The sequence below is a fragment of the Otolemur garnettii genome, unplaced genomic scaffold (genome assembly GCF_000181295.1).
Source record: "Otolemur garnettii isolate 467f Iridium unplaced genomic scaffold, OtoGar3 scaffold00050, whole genome shotgun sequence".
Lineage (NCBI taxonomy): Eukaryota > Metazoa > Chordata > Mammalia > Primates > Galagidae > Otolemur > Otolemur garnettii.
The window spans coordinates 8,801,749-8,825,275 of NW_003852445.1; the positions used below are offsets into that span (position 1 = coordinate 8,801,749).

Sequence of the window (23,527 nt, forward strand, 5' to 3'; positions counted from 1 at the left end):
TTTTTGGCCAGGGCCAGGTTTGAACCCGCCGCCTCTGGTATAGGGGCCAGCACCCTACTCCTTGAGCCATAGGTGCTGCCCCCAGGTGGGTTTTTTTTTTTTTTGAGACAGTGTTTTGCTGTTACCCAGGCTAGAGTTCCATGGCATCATCATAGCTCACAGCAACCTCAAACTCTTGGGCTCAAGCAATCCTCTTGCCTCACTTCCTGAGTAGCTTGGACTACAGGTGCCTGCCACAATGCCCAGCTGATTTTTCTATTTTTAGTAGAGTTGAGGTCTTACTCCTGCTCAAGCTGGTCTTAAATTCCTGAGCTCAAGTGATTTTCCCAGATCGGCCTCCCAGAGTGCTAGGATTACAGGTGTGAGCCACCACACATGACCAAGGAGGTGGTTTATTGAGATAGACTAAAACAATCCAGGTTGGCTGGGCATGGTGGCTCATGCATGTAATCCCAGCACCCTGGGAGGCCAAGGCAGGTGGGTCACTTGAGCTCACAAATTTGAGACCAATTTGAGCAAGAGTGAGACCCCATTTCCACTAAAAATGAAAAACTGAGGCAAGAGGATCACTTGAGCCCAAGAATAGGAGTTTGCTGTGAGCTGTGACACCATGGTGACAAAGTAAAACTCTGTCTCACCTTTGTCTACCAAGGGTGACAAAGTGAAACTCTGTCTCAAAAAACAAAACAAAACAACCCAGGTGAAGAGGTTTCTTAAGGAAACTGTATCATGGCATGTGTTGAAAAACAGACCAAGACACAAACAAGAGGATTATGGCAAAAAGAATTGGAGAAGTGCCAAAAGCCAGCCTCCCTGCAGCCATCCTCTGCAGCAGGTCCCCAACTCTAGCCCATGTCTGCTTCCTGGCCGAACTGCAATAAAAAAATAGCCGGGCGTTGTAGTGGGTACCTATAGTCCCAGCTACTTGGGAGGCTGAGGCAAGAGAATCACCTAAGCCCAGGAGTTGGAGGTTGTTGTGAGCTGTGTGACACAATGGCACTCTACCAAGGGTGACAAAGTGAGACTCTGTCTCTACGAAAAAAAAGATTCAACCCTTTGAGATAAAGTACCTTCCCCGTCACTTCATAGCATGGCAAATGAGGCTTAGAGAGGTAAAGTAACTTGCTTGGGTCACCCAGCTGGCATGTGGAAGAGCCAGGGTCATGGGACAATGTCTCCAGCCAGTGTTTCTCAGCATATACTGCTTCTCTTCCACCTGGAATCTTGCATTTACAACCCATCACTCCCACCTTGTAGTCTGGGTTTCCCTACTGGTGCAGGAACTGGGTTTTGCCACATACTAACAATAGGGGCTGAGGTTATATAGCAAGACTATCCCTATCATACCAGTAAAGGTTAATAAATGTTTAAAAACATAAATGAGAAACTTAAAAAAAAATTCCTTCTTAGAGATTTCTAAGATCTTATCTCCCAAAGAGGTCTAGATGGGGCTGCTCCTCTTGGAGTGAAAGCTCAGGCATGGCTCCCTTCCCATCCCATGCCCAGCTGACTAGTGCAACAGCAGGTCGGCTGGGGCCCCTTTGGGCAGAGTTGCCTCTGCTTACTTTCCAAGCCCTGCCCTGGGAGGATGTGGTTATGCTAGTCATGGCACTGGGCCCAGTGCTGGGCTGCCCCAACTCCACCCCAGTCCTGAGAGGCCAGCAAACACCCTGGGGAAATGGAAGTGCAGGACGAAGAAGCTCCAGTTGGTTCTGGTAGGTTTTCCAAGTTTGCCATCATCTTTTCTGCGCACCCTGGCGTGGGAGTGGCAGAGTGTGAATGAGAGGCCAGCTCAGGAGTGGTGGCTCAGTGCTAACCCAGAGTCCTCAAAGTGGGGCCTTCCTGCATCAGAGCCCCCAGATAGGCAGCCTCCTACACCCTGCCCCAGACACCCTGACTGTGCTGGGAAGCAGCCTCTCAACAAGGTCCCCAGGTGATTAACTCCTGTATGCAGAAGCCTGGGAACACCCCTGCTCTAGTTTTCCATGTGTTATCTGAGGCTACAGTACCATGAGAGTGGAAAGGGGAAGTCTAACCTGAGAATGTGTATGACTCAGGTGATAGCAACAACCTGGGCTGAGGGAAGAGAAACCAACCCACTAAATGAACCCACAGAAACTGAGTGGCAGAAAAAATACAGCCCTATCTCCATTGGTAAGGTATTTCAGGTTGGACAGGAGGAATATTCTGGGCTGGTTCTGTCCCTGCCCAGCACAGGAACCCCCAGACATTCATAATGATAATTCTGGGTAATCAAGAAAATGTTATAAAGGATAATGCTTCAATAGCTTCCTGTCTCAGAATAAAAGCTTGGTGCTTCCTTGAAACCTGCAGCTCACCCAGTGGGCCTCCCGGGCTCAGCACTCACTTCCCGGCTATTTCCAGCTTCCAGCCTTCCCTGAACCTGTCCTCTGCCTTTTCCACTACGACTCCTTCTTCTGGAGAGCCCTTCTCCCAACTCCCTGACAGGTCACTTCTCCATGCTCTGCATCCAGCCTAGATGTCACCCTCTCAGAGTCCTCCCTGGCAGTCTGTCCCCTGTGGTGTGATGCAGTTTTGGCTCATCTGCCTCCCTACCCCAGCGCACACTCTATGAAGGCAGCCACAGGCTCTACCTGTTGATGTCTGGTACCTGATACATAGTAGGTGCTTAAGAGATTGACCAGGTTCTGCCCAGGCACAGTAGCTCACACCTGTAATTCTAGCACTCTGGGAGGCTGAGGTGGTAGGATCCCTTGAGCTCAGGAATTCAAGATCAGCCTGAGTAAGAGTGAGACCCCATCTCTCCCCTTAAAACAGAAAAATTAATTGAGCATTGTGATCAGTGGTTACAATCACGGTCACCTACAGTCCCAGCTATTCAGGAGGATCACTTGAAGAAGTTTGAGGTTGCTGTGAGCTATGATGATGCCACAGCTCTCTAGTCTGGGCAACAGATGGAGGCTCTGATCAAAAAAAAAAAAAAAAAAAAAAAAAAAGAAGACGACAAGAAAAGAAATTGGCCAAGGGGCACCTAGCAGTGTGGTATGCAGCAGACATTCAGAAAGAAAACCGCCTTCCCCTTTCCTCTATCCTTGGAATGAGAATGCAGGGCAGTGTGTACTGTCTTTTCCAAAGATTACCATGAAAAATTGCCACAGGATAGCCTGAGTAACAGTGTGAGGCTCCATCTCTACAAAAACTAGGAAAATCAGGTGGACATCCTGTTAACCACAAGAGACACAGACATAGACCAGGGTGACACATGCCTGCCAGTCATACAGAGCAGGCAGCACCAGGCAAGGGCATGTGTGAGGCGATGTAACTGATGCTTTTTCCCTACAAATACCAAATCTCCCTAGTTTTCTTTTCCTCTAGCATTTTTTTTTTTTTGAGACAAAGTATTGCTCTGTTGCCCAGACTGGAGTGCCATGGTACCAGCCTAGCTCACAGCAACCTCAAACTCCTGGGTTCAAGAGTAGCTAGGACTATAGGTGACCATCACAACACCCAGTTAATTCTTTTTTTTTTTTTTTAATAGTGATAGGGTCTCACTCTTGCTCAGGCTGGTCTCAAACTTCTGAGCTCAAGGGATCCTCTCCTCTTGGCCTCCCAGAGTACTAGGATTATACATGTGAGCCACCATACTTGGCCAAGAAAAAAGATAGATAGACACAATTCCTGCCTAGTTGGACTTTTTTGATGGTGGTTGGCTTGCCCCAGAATGAACATTCAAAGACATTCAGGGGAACCTGTAGAGTTTCTTATGATCTAGATTTGGGAAGCCATGAAGTATTGCTTGTAAATTCTGCTCACGGAAAAGTGAGTTAGAGGATCAGCCCAGATTCGAGGAGTGCAAACGGCACAAGGGCATGCTTGGCTTAGGCATGCTCTCTACTGGGAGGCACAAGTGTGGTGGGACGAGGGGCCCCCTTTTAACACGAGCTCCCACGCTTGCTACAGGACAGAGGGAGAAGTACTTAACCTCTCTCTGTGCCTATTTTCTATTGTATAAAATGGGATAACTGTTTCTACCTCACAGAGCTTTTGTGAGAAGCAAATGAATTAATAACACACAGAATGCACTTAACAATGTGTTATGTAAGCTGTTGTTGTTACTGAAAAGAGTAAGCAGCAAACTTTTTTCTCTGATTAATCTCTGTATCCCAATGACTAAGAAATATCCTGTGAAATACCATGAGCTGCTCCGTATATAAATAAAGTAAGCGAAGTATCTTTTCCCCCTTAAAAAAACAAAAACAAAGACTTTTGTTTTTCATTAAAAAGTCTAGGCTTTAAGTTTGGGCAGTCTTCTTGATGATCAATTGTACATTTAAAATTTTGATAAAACTAAAAATAGCTGCCAAGGCCTGGCAAATGCCATTCTGAGTCACGGGGATGATGTGCTCACATCAGGGCCAGAAGCAGCAGCACTTGCGGTGTGGAATTTCCCGTGGCACCAGCGGAAAAGCTGCCATGAATGTGTTTGTCAGCAAACTTCCCCGAAACAAAAAAGAAATCAGGATTTCCTGCTGGAGCCCTGAGTAGTGGGTGATGTCCAGTGCCTTACAACCCAACCTCTGCGGGCCTTCACACTGGCTAGAAAACAGGATCTGCCAGCACATCAGGGAGGGATCAGCCCAAGCCTCTGGGGACAGACACATTGCTGTTGATGCCAAACCCAAACACAGCTCACGGTCAGGTCATTGCACACAAACTCTACAATGGAAAACGGCTTCATGGCCCTAACCTGTGGGGCCACGTTCTAGTCTACAGAACGCTTTGTGCACTCCCATTCCTCCACCCTGCCTTCAGAATGAAATCCAGTCTCTTGCCACACCAGCCCCTGCCATGGACCCATGTTCCAGCCACATGCACAGCTCCTGTTCCTCCAAAGGGCCCCAAGCTCACGTCTGTCTTTGCTCTTGCACACACTCTTTAATCATTGTTAGGGTAGCCACTATTCCCTCCCCCTTGATCTCATGCCAGGCAGATGCTGCTGTACAAGCTGCACATCATGGTCTCACTTCAAGCATCATCTTCACCCTGGCTCCCAACGCCCATCTATCCTGTCAGGCTCTGATCAAAAAGAGCCCTTTGTAAGGACAGACATATAGATCAGTGGGATAGGATGGAGAGTTCTCGGTCTTTTAGGAAAAAAGACTCATTTTTCCCTATGTGTGTGTTTTCCTCTCAAAGCCTTCTGGTTACCAAAGTCTGAGAGGGGAAGTCATTTTTTTTTTTTTTTTTTTAGAGACAGAGTCTCACTTTATCACCCTCAGTACAGTGCTATGGCATCACAGCTCACAGCAACCTCCAACTCCTGGGCTTAGGCAATTCTCTTGCCTCAGCCTCCCAAGTAGCTGGTACTACAGGCGCCCGCCACGATGCCCGGCTATTTTTTTTTTGTGGCAGTTTGGCCAGGGCCAGGTACGAACCCACCACCCTCAGTATATAGGGCTGGTGCCCTACCCACTGAGCCACAGGCACCACCCGGGGAAGTCATTCTTATCTGGACATCTCTAAATGTTCTCTCTCCTTTCCTGGGCAGCCTTCAAGATCCGGTCTTTTGTCCTTAAAGTTCAAAAAACCTGTCAAGTAGATGCGTTTGTACTTCCCTGATTGTGGTCTGTTTGCGCCTTTCCTATTTTTTTTTTTTTTTGCACTCTTATTAATCATACCTTGGATTTCCAAGTCCTGTTTCCTAGCTCTGACAAGTGTTTTGTGCTACAGATTGAGACTCCCTTATCTGAAATGGTCAGGACCAGAAGTATTTCAGATTTCAAGTTTCTTCTGATTTTGTACATATAATACGAGATGTCTTGGGGATGGGATAAGTCTCAACACAAAATTGATTTATGTTTCATAGACTTCTTATACACACAGCCTGAAGGTAATTTTATATAATATTTGAAATAATTTTATGCATAAAACAAAGTTTTGACTATGACCCATCACATGAAGTCAGATATGGAATTTTCCACTTGTAGAATCACATTGGCCCTCAAAAAGTTTGGGATTTTGGAGCGGTTTCAATTTTGAATGTTCAGCTTAGGAAGGCTTAACCTGTATTGTTTCAGCACCTTCGCTGTGTGAGCAGACCCTGGAAACAGCCTGTCACGCCCACCTGTCAGTACTCAGGTGCCTTTTTTTATTCTTAAGGGCTTTCCTAGACATTGCCGGACCTAGGAGGACTAGGAATATTGGTATGTAAATGTTAAAATGAGAATCAGTGATTCTGAAGCTTCTGTTATTGTCTATGTTATTTCAAGTGCAGTTTGATCCTCTCTGTTTCAGGCACTGTTATTGTCTACTGCTTTTACTAGCAGGACATTTTCTACCCTTTTATTTTTTATCGTCTTCTCAATTCTTTTCATTGGCTTATAATACTCTGGGATTGAGACAAGGGCTTGAACATCAGGAAAAGACGCTCTCAAATTTTCATCAGATAAGCTGTTTTTTTCCTGGGGAAATAAGTAGATGCATTGGAAAATTCAGATCAAGTGTTTTTTTCTTCTGGGGTTATTTAAATTTTTTAAAGGGAACTATTACACTATTCTTATTACCAAAATCAAATCTATTGAGGGCTACACAAAACCTCATATTTACAGGAATAATCTATGGCCAAAATAGGACTTTTAAAACACTATTGTTCTAAAAAGACGGACAAGCACACTGGCTGCCACATTCCAGTTTTTTGAAGTGTTCACCCTCTTAGAGATGGGGATGTTATGATTGGAGCCAGAACTCAGAGGTCTGCACTAAGTAGCTGGGAACACACTTGTGTTCATGCTAAATCCAGAAATAAATCCTAGATTATGTTTAGGTTCAACATGGAATAAAGAGTATTCTAGGAAATAATATTCCAGGAGCGAGAATAATAAGAAATTAACTACAAATGAAAATAAAGACATCCAGCTGGGCACAGTGGCTCACACTCATCCTAGCACTCTGGGAGGCTGAGGTGGGTGGATTGCTTGAGCTCATGAGTTCGAGATCAGCCTGAGCAAGTGCAAGATCTCGTCTCTACTAAAAATAGTAAAACTAAGGGAAGAGAATTGCTTGAGCCCAAGAGTGGGAGGTTGCCGTGAACTATGATGATGCCATGGCACTCTACCTGGGATGACAGCTTGAGACTCAGTCTCAAAAAAATAAAGAAATAAAGAAAGAAAAAATAAGGATATCATATGTGGATAAAGTTACCTTAGTTTTCATTATATAGGGTAAAAAACCTGGCTGCTGTCATCAGGGACAAAGGATGCTCTGACCACTAAACCAACTCAGATTATACCTACCCACTTCAGAAAATAATTTAGAAAATCTTAAGAATCTAAACATTCTTTCATTGGTCAGTAAAATGCAAGAAAGATATCTAGAAAAAGTCTGCAGGACTCTTAGATAGCTATTGCTTGATCAGAATAAAGTTATCACTATAAATACATCAGAACATTTTTATCTCTGCTTAATGAGAATTCAATCCTTTATACCAGCTAAGAATGGTACAGTTTAGAAACTAAACTTCATCTTTTGTTCCTAAGGATCTTCTGCTAAGTATAATTAAACTGAAGAACATTTGAAGAGTAGCAAGTTTCCATATGGAGTAATATACTAAAAATTGTTCCAAAATCAATTACCCTTATGGATTTCATTTCTGTAGATCCTACATAGGAGATCCGATAATGTTTATAACCCAGGATGTTCTCTTGCCTTACGCAGAAGCTCAGAGCACTCCAACACCAGGCAGAGAGGCAAGGGGCACAAGTCCTACTTCTAGGGACACTGTTAAGATCCTGCTGATGAGAAGGTTGTGCTAAAACATATTCTAATTGACAAAGACCATTTCTAACATAAGAGTGGGTTTGTGGCTCACACCTGTAATCCTAAACACTCTGGAAAGCTGGGGTGGGAGGATCCCTTGAGCCCAGGAGTCTGAGGTTGCAGTGAGCTAGGACGATACCACTGTACTCTAGCCTGGGTGACAAAGCAATTCCATGTCTCAAAAAAACAAAAAGGGGATGGGCTGCTAAGTTCTCCCTCAAACCCAATACCACCCAATATGAACTATCGAGTGTATCATGCAGAAATGTTAAGTGTTTCTCCTTGTCACCTAGTGACCAGCCTAGAGAAGAGGAACGGCTGTGAAATTCCCATGTCCTCTTTGTGATCATACTTGCCCTCTACCCAGCAGGGGAGTAAGAAGAAACCAGGCTCGTGATATAATGAGAAGTTAACAAGGAGGAGTAGAGATACCAGGAAGGGGAGTTGTGTGACCGAGCCCCAGATTTCTGAGTGTGTTCATCAATATGGCATTTAGACTCCTTCTTGGGGACAGGTTCCCACTGGGGATCAGACCACCTATTCCCCATAGCTCTGGGCCCCTGAGCAATATACTTGAAAGCTCCCTACAATGATGTGAGGCCCTCCCCAGTTCAGGGCCCACCTTTCCCTGTTTGACAAAGCTAGGGGAGCAAGCTGCGCGAGGCTGAATGCCCCCCTCCATCTGCCTTGCACCAAACTGAAGGGGAGAATACTGGGCTTGGTGTAGGCAGTGGGTCTTCCTGGGGCACTTCTTCCTCAGCTGTGCCCCGCTCCCAGCAAACTCTCAGCCTAGGTTTACAGTCGGCAGGCTAGAGGGGGACAGGGTCCCAAACATCTTCAGCCTTCAGCTATTACTGGGAGTAGGCACTTCTCTGGCTTGTGCAAATGTTACAGCACCTTTTAACAAGTGTGGTTCTGTCTATGCCCCAGGGGTAGAGTTTGGTCTCCCATCTACCTAGCAGCTTTCCTGAGGAGTGATGATAAGTGAGGCTCTCCTTGGCTTCCGCCTGCTCGTGACTGTGTTTAGTTTAAATTAGATAATATTAACAAATCCTAAATGATTAGCACAGAGTAGACACATAGCAAGGGCTCAATACACAGCAGCTGTTATCACATTATTACGAGGTTGATTACAAAAGTTTTGAGCTGCACAAAAATCAAGAAACATAAAATTTGTGTGGACAGAAACACATGAAGCCCTCTCAGCAACAGTGATAAGCCGGGCATGCTGAAATTTGCATGGGTGAAATCAGAGAGGACGCTGTTGACTGTGTTTCTTAGAAGTGAAATAATGGACCATAACACGGTCTGTCTCAAACTTTCATAGTAACCTACGTATCAATACACACTTCAAGCAGAGTCTTTAAATGTGTCAGAGGGACCTCTTGGATGAGGATTACTCAGCTTAAAGAAGGTGAGTCCAACTACATGAGGAAAAGGGAAAAGCAATGGGACAGGGCCCATCGGCGCCCACCTTCCCTCCTTCCTAGGCACACCACCTGTAAGGGACGTAATGACCCACCAATAAGGTCAATGAGGGGTATTTTAAATGTCTTGGGTCACAGTTTCTACCCACTCTATTATCCAGTGTTGATGTGAATTGTGGCAAAGGTGTGGCTGTGACCTTACAAAGCTGGAGGGCTGGAAGTATGGGCTTACGTGTATGCAGCACTATGTACATTAGTGTATGCTGAAACTGCTCCACAACACCACATGCTCTTTGGGGTTAATGTGTTGAACACGTCAGCTGAGTGACTCCCACTACCAACTGTGCCCCTATCATTATGACATACCCAGGCCTGGGAACCCTGCCTGCGTCCAAGGTGCTGTCACTGTGCCTCTGGGTCCTTCCCTACCTGTTGCTATGTCTGTCAAGTGGCTGGGACCAGCCGATGGGCTCAAGCCATATGTGCTATTTCTGTGCAAGGGATGTGGGTAAGTACATGTCACAGTAAGTCAGACCAGGATATGAGTCAGGTTATGTTATAAAGTGGTAAAGAGAACAGGTCTTCAAAGCATACTGGTAGCACTACGCCAAGCTTTGACTCTATTATGTAGGAGCTATGGTCTGAAAGATGCTTTAATCACCAAGCAAAGGAGAAATGCTAAAAAATGTGGATGATTAGAGACTTCCCAATGAAAGGACATGGATATGGCAGAAGCCAAAATCTAGAGTTTTTCAAATTTAAGAGGTAAAATAAAATATTTACCAGAACCACATATTTCTCCAGCATACTTTGGTCATATATGTGGAAATAGCTCGATACCCACAAATTAGACATGAACTATATTAGATCCCTTAGTGGAAGTCAAGCAGCTATTAGAAGGAAAAGAAGGAATGAAAATAACTGGACATACTGGTATGGCATGACATCCAGCCAGACTGTTACAGCGAAAAATCAAGTTGTAGAAAATGTGCATGGTAATTACATTTCTGTTAAAAGTGTGTTTTTACAATAATGGAAAGCACGTATCCAATGCACTCAATACTAATACGAAGCCAGTAGATGAACTAATACATGCCCACACAAGAGAAAAACTGAATTCAATTCAAGCTGGGGAGAAGGGGCAGGAGGAAGAGAACAGGGGAGGAGGTGGGGGGGTTGGTAGAGTCCCACCTTATGGGCACAATGTAAGGGTATATGGCACACCTCCTGGGTGTGGGACACGACTATAACAGGGACTTTACCTAACTAATGCAAATATTGTAACCTAGTTGTTTGTACCCTCACGTTAATCTGAAATAAAATAAAAATAAAAATAAAAGTGTGTTTGTATGTACATAGGAAAATCTTTAAGGAGCCAGAGAAAACCATTAATAATTGTTATCTGTGACAATGACAGTGTTTTTTTACACCCTTATTCATCATGTGAATCCTTTACAACAAACATCTATGACTTTTATTATAGAAAATAAGATGAACAAAGATACTTATGAGAGATGACTAGTATCAACCTGTTTTTTTCCTATAGTTACAAGGTTCTTAGAAGCCTCCAGGGGCCTGATGGTGTCATGAGCCCTCCACAGCTGCTGAGCCCCTGATAAGACAGCAGAGGCACAGCTGGGCAAGCCCTGGGCTCTCTGCGTGCTGGTGCTTGGGGCTGAGCAGAGTCAGCATTTCTGAAATGCCATGAGAAAGGAGGGCTGATTAGCCTGGGAAGCCTTTTTTCACCCTCGTCACAGTCCTTTTGTGTGGCCTGTGTAACCTGTATAACTGCACTTCTGCTTCATGAGCTCTGGGGAGCTCACTGCCTGGCTCTGACACATGGCTGTGATTCTAGACAGGCCACCACTTGACCCTACCATGCCTGCACTTCACAACACTGTTTTACTGACCTGCTGTTGGAGGGGCGAGGAAGAGTTATTAGGGAAAAGCGACAGAAGCAGAGCCTAGAGGAACCATCCTGTTTCCAGGGCAGGGGAATTACCGACCTGCCTTAGGACTGCAGGTCCCACCCTCACGCCCTCCTAGTCAGGCATTTCCTCTCTCTGGTCTGCCCTGACGACCTCCAGGCCGGAGGACACGCAGCAGCCCCTTCTGTTTAAACCACAGTGCACGGCCTACAACCAGATGTTGCCTCAGCCTTGTTTTCTGAAGGCTGGAGAAGCCCAGATCCAGATGTCATTGTTAGATGCATTTTCTATTCTTCACAGATCTCCTCTGGATGGCTTAGTCGGTCCCTGCCCGAGAGTTTCCTTAGATAATTCCTACTCCTCCTTCAGATCCTACTCCCAGTGTCACGTCCTCAGGAGCCTCTCTCAACACCTCAGGGCCAGGCCAGGACCCCTCTCACGCTGATGGCGCCTAGCACTTATCCCAGTTCTCTTCCATTTATTCCTATGATAATATGATTCATGTCTGTGTTCCTCGTAGAACACCAGACCCTAGACAGCAGAAGCTGCGCCCTTCCTTCTGCCCTGCCTTCTGCTGCAGGCACAGAGTCTGCTACCAAGGAGACCCCAACAAAGACATGCTGGTGGAAGGACACTGTGAGGCAACTGGGTGGGATATGTGCAGGTGCTGGGAGGGGGCAGTGGAGGGCTTTCTGCCTTCCTTGCCCTACCCACCCCCCTTACTTTCTGTCATATGTTTCCAAGTGAATAGCCAGCAAGAAGTATTATCACTTTTTTTTTGAGACAGAATCTCACTTTGTCACCCTCAGTAGAATGCCGTGGCGTCACAGCTCACAGCAACCTCCAGCTCTTGGGCTAAGGTGATTCTCTTGCCTCAGTCTCCTGAGTAGCTGGGACTATAGGCACCTGCCACAACACCCGGCTATTTTTGTTGCAGTTGCCATTGCTATTTTAGCTGGCTGGGGCCTGGTTTAAACCTGTCACCCTCGGTATATGGGACTGGCACCCTACCCCCTGAGCTATAGGCGCCGCCCGTATTATCACTCTTATACTCTAAGATTTATCTGAGGCACATACAAGCAGAAGATGATAGGGTTTAAGGAAATTAACACTGAAGGCCTGGGACAGCACTTGGTGAGGGACGGGGACGCACACTGACTGACCTCGGCTGATGCGCTGCTTCTCCCCAGAGAGGATGCCGGGGCTGTCGATGATGCTGATGCTCTTCAGAACCTGGTTGGGCAGCTGGGAGCACATGAACCTGGAACAGATTAGATGCATCAGAGGCGGGTCAGAGCCAGGGCATCACAGAGTGCTCTCATTGTGGGGTTCCCTGGCCTCTCTGGGCTTACTGATATAGAGTGGGGGCTTGAAGGAGAGTGACAGAGATTAAAGATGCTGAATGAAGCTCTCCATAAAGCAGGGGCTTGAAAGAGACTGACAGTGCTCCAGAGAGTGGACACTGGTCCCCAGGACAAGTGTGGGAGGCTGGACTGGCACCTGCTACCTGCCACCCAATTTCTTCCTATTAGTTCTGATCATAGCTGACATTTATTGAGCACTGAGGTATTTTACCAAAATCGTCTCATGTGATCCTCATCATGTGGAGGAAATTACTGTTACCCTTGGTGAGGCTAGGCTCACTCAGAGCTGGGCCTTAAGCCTAGGTCAACCTGATGCCAAAGCCCATGAGTCTCTCTTTCCTTTATACTGGTCCTTGCCCAAACATCCTGGTCTTCTCTCCTGGGAACTCCATTTCTTCTTCAGGGTGCACTGCCCCCCTGGGTTGGAGGACCCCAGGCTCTCTATATAGGCCCTGCCACTCCCTAGCACAAAAGTTGGAGGCACTGGGGATCCAGCATCCAGCCTGGTGTCCCCCATGGTCTTAGGCTGAGGGAGGGGCAGGCACCTGCAGAGAGCACCCTAAATCTTCCGGGTGCTTAGGAGTCCTGGAGGTACAGTGTGGGGGTAGGGCTGGGAGGGAGGATGAAGGGGCATGCTGGGAAAGCCTTGGCCTGGCATCTCTAAGCTTTCTTTCTTGTCACTTGCTTGCCCGATACCATCTCCTCCTCTGGCTCTGATCCCTTCCTGCTATGGTTCCACTCAGCTGCCCTGGCATCTGTCCTATAGAAGCAGAGTGAAAATCCCAGCCTGTGGGTGAGCATACCCGGGCTCAGGTTCTGCCCAGGCTTTGCCAATGATTTGCTATGGGACCCCGGACAAGGGTTGCTCTGCCCTACCTGCTAGCCTCAGTTTTCTCATGTGAAGATGGAGGATGTTTGGATCGGAGTGTGGCCATGTCCTTATTAGCTTTCAATCTGAAGAACTCTACAAGTGTCAGCAGGAAGTGCTCTGTTACTTCCACCCAGGCAACAGAGCCAGGGTGCACCTTTGTTAGGCACTATATATGTTTTAGAGCAGATTCTGACGAATCTCTCCTTTCTCTGCATCATAAATAGCTGACTTCTGTATCTGTGTGGGCAGAAAGCTAAAAGCTCAATTCTTCCACTCCGTGGAAGTGGTGGGCATGACTCAGAAAGTAAATATGCTGGGAATGCGGGGCAGGGAGGCCTGCCCAGCCTCCACTGCACACATGTGGCCAACACAGCCCCACAAAGGGGATGGCAGGCCTGAGCAGGAGGTGAGATTATTAACAGTTCAACATAACTTTCCTTGGAGAGGCTCAGGACAAGTTTTTCACACATTCTTTCCTATATTTTCAAATTAGTCCTAGAAGATATGAGAAAAGATACTGTGATCCCTTTGCAGATAGGAAAGTTGAAATGCAAAAGGGTTATGACATCTTGAGGTCCCACTGCTAATGCATGGCTGGCTGGAGGCTGCACTCTGGTATTTCTGAAGTCAGTGGGTAGAACCCAACCCCTAAGGTCAGTGGTAAAAATAGCCAAGGTAATTGAAGAGGCGCCCCCTATTTCTGTATGTCTCCTACCACTCCTGTACCCCGACCTTTAAATAAACTCACCACCCAACACTGGGAGAGCGGTTTTGTGAGAATAAAGCTCACAGGGATCCCCAGGCATTCTCTGTGACCTCACAGAGGAAAAATGCCATTACTCAATCCTCAGGGTAGGAATAGCGCTCTAAGCACATCTGTGCCGGACCACGGTCTTGTCAGTGATGATTCAGTCTCAGCCTAGTCCCATTCTTTCTATCAGATGGCTTAAAGCATTTGGCAGTGCTAGCTGAGTTGCACTTATGTGAAACTACTTCACCCAAATTGTTCTATGAAGAGGCCGACCTTTTCTAAAACCACAAGCTCACACTCAGTATCCATTTTTCCAAAACATAAAAACCCTCTCAGGTGAGGCTGACAGAGGGCTTCAAAACTGACACACTGTTCCCTCCCTGCACCTGACACAAGAGCAGAGGCCAAATGTGTTAGCCACAGAATATTATGCAGTGACGTGGGCTGACATCACCACATGACATGCAAGGGCAAAGCAGGGGGCCAAGAACTGTAAGGGGTGGGGAGAAAGAAGGGGAGGGGAGTTTTGGAAGAGATAGCATTCCCCAGGGGGTGGCCCAAAAAGGGGTTGTGTGTGCAGAGCTGGACTCCACTCCATTGAAGATAGCGGCCTAGGGTGGAGGTGACCCAGAGAGCTCAGAGCATGGCAAGCACTCCAGGCCCTCATGGTGCCTGGGCTCCTACTAAGAATTTCACACAAATGTGCTCTTTCTTTTTTTGAGAGAGAGTCTCACTTTGTTACTCTGGGAGTGCCATGGCATCATAGCTCACAGCAACCTCAAACTTGGGCTCAAGCGATCCTCTTGCCTCAACCTCCTGAGTAGCTGAGACTACAGGCGCCTGTCACAACATCCAGCTAGTTTTAGAGACAGGGGTCTTGCTCTTGCTCAGGCTGGTCTTAAACTTCTGAGCTCAGGCAATCTACCTGCTTTGGCCTCCAGAGTGTTAGGATTATAGGTGTGAGCCCCTGCACCTGGCCACACAAATGTGTTCTTAAAAGTTTTCCTGGAATCAGAAGAACACCCTAATCCTGCTCTGACCTGCCTGGAGAGGGAAGGCGCACAGCAAGGTTATCCACTGTGCCTATCACAGGTGGCCTTGGGTCAGGCCAGCCCGGCTGGTGTTTCTGCAGAAACGTTTCCAAGCATAGATTTGCCACCCACCTCTTCCGGGAGGGACTGCTATAAGATGTATCCACATCTTGCTGCCTACGCTTCACATTGAATACACAGGTGTGTGCTGGCTAGAACCAGGAGCCTCACATGGCATTTACAAGGGTCTCCCCACCTGGGGCTGACCTGATCAACAGTGTTTTGTGAAGTAAAAGGAGAGGGAGCGACTAAGATCCTGCGCTGGTCCCTGAAGAGCATCCTCTCTACATGCAAGGAAGGGTCAGGGCACAGAGAAGGGGTAAAGAAACAGCACAGGCTGAAGAGTCTCAGGCACGTGGCTGGGAGCCCTGCCACACAGTCAACAAGGAGTGGCAGGGTTAGGTTATTAAAGTCCCCCTGAACACTAAAAGTCCAACTCAGAGATCAACACTTTAAAACCTAGACTTTTTAAAATGTCAGGAGTACCTTAATATTGATTTTGATTTCTCAATGGAACAGTGATATGTGTAAGTTCCAGTAATAATAAAATAGCACAAATATTTCCTGACCTCATACTGTGGCAGGCACTGTCCTAAGGACTTTCCGTGTACATTAACTCCATCCTTATAACAGCCTTACAGGTAGGGCTGTGAGCTTTCATCTTACAAGGGAGGAGATGGGCCACAGAGGGGTCATATGCCATCACTGGCCAAGTCCCTTGGCTGACAAGTGGTAGAGTTGATTATAGAGCCCTGGTTCTCAACTGCTAGGCTACTACTACCATTGCACGCATTGGAACCACCGTTGTACCTTTGTAACACACAGGGCAACATCGTAAAATAAGGAGTGAGGTGCTGAGCCCTGAACTCTTCCCCCAAGGGCCTTCCTTGTGTGGCTGGCTCTCTATCTAGTGGCACGAGGGCCAGGGCAGGGAGCAGGTAGCAGGGGATCTGGGCTCCCCTTGCTCACTTACTCTGCAACCTTGACCTTGCTTATGTCTCTCTGCACAAGTCTACCATCTGTGAGGACTCCCAGGTTTGTGACTCAGCTCAAATAAACATAAGCTTATAATGGAGATGGTATAGAGCAGTCTCAAAGTACCTCCTTTGACTCTAGGCTACTTTAGTGATGACAGAAAAACCAGAGATGACAGAAAAACCAGAGAGATTATACAAATTCCTAAATTTGCATAGTAAATAGGACACAATCTACAAAAAGCCTTTGACAACTAAACTGCAATACTCATTACTACAGGGTCCTACCACAAATGGCTGATCTAACCTTCCAGTGCCCAGGAGAAATTGAATTTCACAACCAGATTATAGAAAGGACCCTGGTTACCCCTTAGATTGAATCTTATGAAATTACCTTATGAATTGCCAGTCTTCAACTTTTCCTTGTGAAAAGTTGAAGACTGACAATTTCATATGGTTCAACCTAAACATGTACTTTTATATACTCTGGGAGGCCGAAGCAGGCAGACTGATTGAGCTCAGGAGTTAAAGACCAGCCTGAGCAAAGTGAGACTCTGTCTCTACTAAAAATAGAAAACCTAGCAAGGCATTGTGGTGGGCACCTGTAGTCCCAGTTACTTGAGAGGACAAGAGGATCTCTTGAGCCCAAGAGTTTGAGGTTGCTGTTAGCACGACGCCACTGCTCTCTAACTCAGGACAACTGATTGAGATTCTGTCTCAAAAAATAAATATGTAAGTAAATACTTTTACAAACCTCTCCTGACTGCCACAGGGGAAAGTCAGGTGAGATGAAGCAGCTGGGAAGGTCTGCCTGAGTGTAGGGGACAGAGCTGGCTTTCTGGAATATTAGGATCAGAGAGATACAGTCAGGCTGGCTCATGCCTACAATTCTAGCATTATGGAGATTGAGGTGGGAGGATTGCTTGAGCTCAAGAGTTTGAGACCAGCCTGAGCAAGAATGATACCCCATCTCTACTAAAGGTAGAAAAACTAGCCAGGTGTTATGGCTGGTGTCTGTAGGTCCCAGCTACTGAGAAGGCTAAAGAAGAAGGATCACTTGAACCCAGGAGTTGGAGGTTGTTTGAGCTAGGCTGATGTCATGGCACTCTAGCCTGGGCAACACAGTGAGACTCAGTCTCAAAAAAAAGCAGCATACTGGCGAATGCCATTCAAGAACATTGACCAGGGAGCCACCATAAACCCTGAGGTTAAAGATTAATAGGAAAAGCTTCAGCAAGTTCAGGGTCTCGTTTTGCTCAGGCTGGTCTCAAAGTCCTGAGCTCTGGGGTGTCAATGACCATACACACACAACTTACCCAGTCATTTCCTTGGAGTAATAAAAAAAAAATTATTGATGAATCAACAGTGATTCTTAGCAAGAGCCTATTTTCCTCAGTTTCTGCAGGTAAATTAACTGGTGAGCCAGCACATATCTGGACTGATGCTGTGTATTTGTAGGTCAGTTTTCAAAAATTCCTAATAGTACATAATTACTATGTAACATTCAAAACTCAAAAAGGCTCTTGCCTGTAATCCTAGCATTTGGGAGGCCAAAGCAGGAGCATCACTTGAGGTCAGGAGTTTGAGACCAGCCTGAGCACAAGCTAGACTTCATCTCTACAAAAAACCAGAATTAGCTAGGTGTGGTGGTGTACACCTGTAGTCCCTCTGCTATGGAGGCTGAGGCAAGAGGATCACTTGAGTCCAGGAGTCAGGGGTTGCACTGAGTTATGATGACGTCTTGCCCTATAGCCAGGGCAATAGGGGGACACTCTGTCTCAACACAAAAGTTACACTGGGCCAGACACAGCAGCTCACACCTGTAATCCTAACACTTTGGGAGCCTGAGATAGGTGGATTGTTTGAGCTCAGGAGTTTGAGACCAGCCTGAGCAAAAGTGAGACTCAGTCTCCACTGAAAATAGAAGAAACTAGCCAGACATTGTAGTGGGAGCCTGTAGTCCCAGCTACTTGGGAGGCTGAGGCAAGAGCGTTGCTCAAACTCAAGAGTTTGAGGTTGCTATGAGTTATGATACCACTACCATAGCACTCGACCCAAGGCGACAGAGTAAGACTTTGTCTCAAGAAAAACAAAACAAAACAACACTTGGCTCAGCGCCTGTGGCTTAAGCGGCTAAGGCACCAGACACATATACCTGAGCTGGTGGGTTTGAATCCAGCCTGGGCCTGCCAAACAACAATGACGGCTGCAAACAAAAAATAGCTAGGCGTTGTGGCAGGCACCTGTAGTCCCAGCTACTTGGGAGGCGGAGGCAGGAGACTTGCTTGAGCCCAGGAGTTGGAGGTTGCTGTAAGCTGTGACGCCATAGCACTCTACCCAGGGGGACAGCTTGAGGCTCTGTCTCAAAAAAAAAAACAAAGAAAAAGAAAATGACACAAAGTTATATGGAATGAAGCCTCATTTAATTACAAATATAGAGGTAACAAATAGAGTGTAAGCCCCCAAATGTACCTATGTATTTTATGATGGCTAAATTGTCATTGGTACATAAGATAGTGGTTGTTTTATCATTACCTTCTCCTCCATCAGGCCTGGCTAAATGACAGAGCCCTAGAAGGCCATAAGGAAGTTTCAAAATTTCAATTATGGCCAGTGATTAAAGTTATAGAGAAAAGAAAACAGAGGCAATGAAGAAGCAAATAAATCAGATTAAGAATTTCTTCCATAGAAGACAGGAATTTAAAATTATACTAGACCCTAAACTAAAAACAATGACTCTAGCTATATGACTTTCTTTTTTTTTTAGAGACGGAGTCTCACTTTATTGCCTTTGGTAGAATGCTGTGATGTTGCAGCTCACAGCAATCTCCAGCTCTTGGGCTTAGGCAATTCTCTTGCCTTAGCTTCCCGAGGAGCTGGGACTACAGGCCCACCACAACATCTGGCTATCTTTTTGTTGCAGTTTGGCTGGGGGTTTGAACCTGCCACCCTTGCTATATGGGACTAGCATCTTGCTCACTGAGCCACAGACCCACCCATATAGTCATAGCTATATGACTTTTTAGAAAATAAAACTATTTTTTAGAAAAGCAGATTGGGTGAAAATATAACATCCACTCAAAAGCAGACTGCATGGAGGATGTCAACTTCTAATTTATGGAACTTTTCAAGCTGACCCAAATACCCTAGTGCCACTAAGGACACAAGTGCTCTGGGTGCTGCTGGTTGTGCCCATTTCCTCAGTGAGGTGCTATTGCCTCCTGAGCATAAACTCTGGGGTGTCAATGACCACAGTCCCATGGAGCAGCAATTAAACTGGCCACCTGATGAATGCCTCCTGAAGTGAAGCTGTGTGCCAAAGCTTCAGAATGTCCCATTAAAGCCATTTCCATAGAACTGTCTTTGTTCTAGACTAAATTCCTTCTTTTATTTTTTATTTTTTTGAGACAGAATCTCACTTTGTCGTCCTTGGTAGGGTGCTGTGGCATGATAGCTCACAGCAACCTCAAACTTCTGGGCTAACGCGATCCTCTTGCCTTAGCCTCCTGAATAGCTGGGACAACAGGTGCCCACCACAATGCCCAGCTAGTTTTAGAGAAGGGGTCTCGCTCTGGCTCAAGCTGGTCTCAAACCTGTGAGTTCAGACAATCTGCCCACCTCAGCTTTCCAGAGCACTAGGATTACAAATGTGAGCCACCTTGCCTGATCTTAGACTAAATTTCTTCTTTTACTATTCAATTGTGGAATTTCTCTAATTGTAACTTGCCTTTTTTGGAATTTATCTTCATTTCTCAGAAATACACTGTAGACTCTTGTCACTGGCTTAGAAACCAGCATTGGAGACTGAGACTCAGGCTCTACTGGTTTGCTTAAAGCTGGAGGATGGTGTCACTTTCCAAGTATCACCTGGTACCACCTTGGGAAGTACTTAATTAACTATTTTAAAGAAGCCCCTGGGGGCAGATGCCCAAACCAACACTTAGTAAGGAGAAGGACAGGTAATGATGACTTGTCATAGGGGAGATGCAGGTGTGGCTGCCTAGGGAAGGTTCTCCACAGCAATAGTCAATTTCTTTCCTATTAAGTGCTGTATTTTGACCTAGTTCCCCAAAAAAGCATACTACGTAAAAAGAGGTTCATCTCTACAGCTACCCTGCTGGTGTTCCTGGGGAGGCACCATAATCATCACACACATTAGAGTGGCCTGCACAAACTGATTCTCTGTGTGAAGCAGCAGCGCTGACCTGAGGACACTACTTAATAAGGTTGTTTACTCCTCAGTAGCTGTGAGCTTACTCGAGGCACATCCCACAACCCTTACATGTGAGCCTGTCACATGTGTGGAAGGACAGAGACCTCTTTTTGCTAGTCCCGTGGAGGCACTGGGTAGGAGTGAGAAGTTAGGGATAGAATTTGGGTAAGGGTCAGCAAGAAGAGGAGGCCAGTCCAGGGATAAAGGGTAGGCTTTATTTTAAAGCTGAGTGGAGTCTGACCAGGAGTCAGCCCCACTTCAGGGTCCTGAGGATTTCTTCCCCACAGAAGGAAGGAAAGGGAAACGTGAATTCTAGTCCTGTCTCTGATTCTTCTTTATGGCCTCCTCTGAGCAAGTTTTCTTTGCTTTAAGTTTTCTCCTCTGTAAATTGCCACAATATTATTTGTTTTATTAACGTCAAAAGAATAGTTTATCCAAAATTATGTAAATTAGACTCGGGATATAACCACTATCATGTTCATCAAGACTGCTAGAGGGCTATAGAGGAGACAGCTCTGAAGATTAACTAGGGGGCATTGGGCAATGATTCTTAGTCCAGACATCATACTGTTTGACAGCTCATAGATTGGTTACTAGTAGGACTCTGACCAGATGGCTTAGGTTCTCTTTCAAGACTGCCATTTAGGCTTGGTGCCTGTGGCTCAAGTGGCAAAGGTGCCAGCCACATACGCCTGAACTGGCGGGTTCGAATCCAGCCTGGGCCCGCCAAACAACAATGACAGCTGCGACCAAAACATAGCCAGGCGTTGTGGTGGGCACCTGTAGTCCCAGCTACTTGGGAGGCTGAGGCAGGAGACTGGCTTGAGCCCAGGAGTTGGAGGCTGCTGTGAGCTGTGATGTCACGGTACTCTACCCAGGGGGACAGCTTGAGGCTCTGTCTCCAAAAAAAAAAAGACTGCCACTTATTGGCAGAGTGACCTGGTATAAGTTATAGTAACCTTTTTATGCCTCTGAAAGGGGTGACTTTGCAAAAATTACAAAAATAATAGGAAAATACCTAATCTTATAATTTGCTAGTAACAGTTAAAGATCAATCCTAGAAATTCTCTTGTGGGGTACTTGTGGAGTTTTTTCCACATTGAGAAGCCCAGCAGACCAAAAGGAAATATACATTTTCTTTACGATCCCTAGACCAGGTGTCCTCAAACTACGGCCTGTGGGCCACATGCGGCCCGCCGAGGACATTTATCTGGCCCACCAGGTGTTTTTGCCACTGCTGCCTGTCCTGCTTAGCAGCTAACTCGTCCCGGGGCCCATAGTCTGGCCCTCCAACAGTCTGAGGGACAGTGAACTGGCCCCCTGTTTAAAAAGTTTGAGGACCCCTAATCTGCTTTGGGAATTTGTTCTCATGCCCCTAAGTGGTTCCTGAAAAGCTCCCCAACAGACACCAGTAAATGGGATCAGAAACACCTGTAAAGGCTCAGTGCCTGTGGCTCAAGTGGCTAAGGCGCCAGCCACATACACCTAAGGTGGCGGGTTCGAATCCAGCCCGGGCCCACCAAACAACAATGACGGCTGCAACCAAAAACATAGCCGGGCGTTGTGGCGGGCGCCTGTGGTCTCAGCTACTTGGAAGGCAGAGGCAGGAGACTTGCTTGAGCCCAGGAGTTGGAGATTGCTATGAGTGATGCCACGGCACTCTACCCAGGGGGATAGCTTGAGGCTCCGTCTAAAAAAAAAAAGAAACACCTGTAAAAAAATGTCTGTCTTCGGCTTGGAACCTGTAGCACAGTGGTTACGGCGCCGGCCACACACACCAAGGCTGGTGAGTTTGAGCTCCGGCCAGCTAAAAACAACAAATGACAACTGGAACAAAAAATAGTTGGGCATTGTGGTGGGGGCCTGTAGTCCCAGCTACTTGGGAGGCTGTGGCAAGAGAATCACTTAAGCCCAAGAGTTTAAGGTTGCTGTGAGCTGTGACACCATAGCACTCTACCCAGGGCGACATAGTGAGACTCTGTCTCCAAAAAGTAAATAAATAAATAAAAGTGTGTCTTCAACCTGGCCAGAAGAAAAGTGGATATAACATTTACATCCACAATACCTTGTGAATTTGGCTATAATTACTTTTTCTTTGTTCCCCTTAAATTCAATTAACTGCTTGACCTCAGCTGCAGGCATTCCTTTCTTTCTTTGGGATGCCACGCCATCTTCAAGCTCTTCTCTCTCTCTCTTCCCCCATTCTCTTCCCCTTCCTAAGACCCTCTTTCCTTCTAAAAGATAAAATAAAGTCTGTATTTTTATGTCCTAATCTTGGTCTAGAGCAGCGGTTCTCAACCTGTGGGTGGCAACCCCACGAGGAACTGTATTAAAGGGTTGTGGCATTAGGAAGGTTGAGAACCACTGGTCTAGAGAAATTCTCTCCTTGTCCTGCATGGAATGCCTACTGAGCTTTCCACGCTAACAGTCTGAATTCCTTCTCCCTACATTGGGGATAACAGTAGTAGCCACATCCCAGGGGTTCTGTGCATTCAGAGCCAACACACCAGTAAAGCTTGGAGCAGTACCTGACACAAGGTGACTGCCATGTAACTGTTTGCTATTATTTTCCTATTCTTTTTCTGAATTCTGAACACTCGATTATAAAATGCATGGATAGCAATGAGCCTTGTGATTTGAAACCTTTCCTGGATACTTCCTTTCCTTATTCACTTGTTGTATGCTTAGGATTTGTAAAACATTTATTGCTAGGAAAGTAAATCATTTGCCAAAATAAAATGAGCTAATAATCGCTCTTCCTGGTTTGTCCCTTGTGAATAAGGACTTCACAAAATGGAAATTTGGAAAAAGTGGCAGCTTATTTCTTTTTTAAAGCCTTTGTCAGGCAAAGAGAATGCTGTAAGACAAAGGGCAGTGGTGATAAAACCACAGGATTCCAGAGCAGCCTTCCATGGGAGATGGAGCCTGGGCCCTGCACTTTCCAGGGCTTCTGGACCATTCTGGGGCACTCCTGATGAAGCTTCTTGTCTTCTTGTCTAAACTCTGGTCTACTTTGTCCTGAGAGACCCAGAGAGTTGAACCTCTGGGGTTCCCCTACCCTGAGCTCAGCCTCTATTCTCACAAAGAGATATTCTGGTGTCAGGTGAGGTT

The 23,527-nt window shown here is 46.3% G+C and overlaps 1 protein-coding gene across 1 annotated transcript in view; it reads right to left on the reverse strand.

Annotated features, from left to right (window-relative positions):
• EHD4 (EH domain containing 4) overlaps positions 1 to 23,527 on the reverse strand; it is an 80,347-nt gene that overhangs the window by 33,385 nt on the left and 23,435 nt on the right. The window contains exon 3 of the mRNA XM_003791748.3: positions 12,316 to 12,413. Coding sequence (XP_003791796.1) covers positions 12,316 to 12,413 — 98 coding nt within the window. The remainder of the gene's footprint in view (positions 1 to 12,315; positions 12,414 to 23,527) is intronic.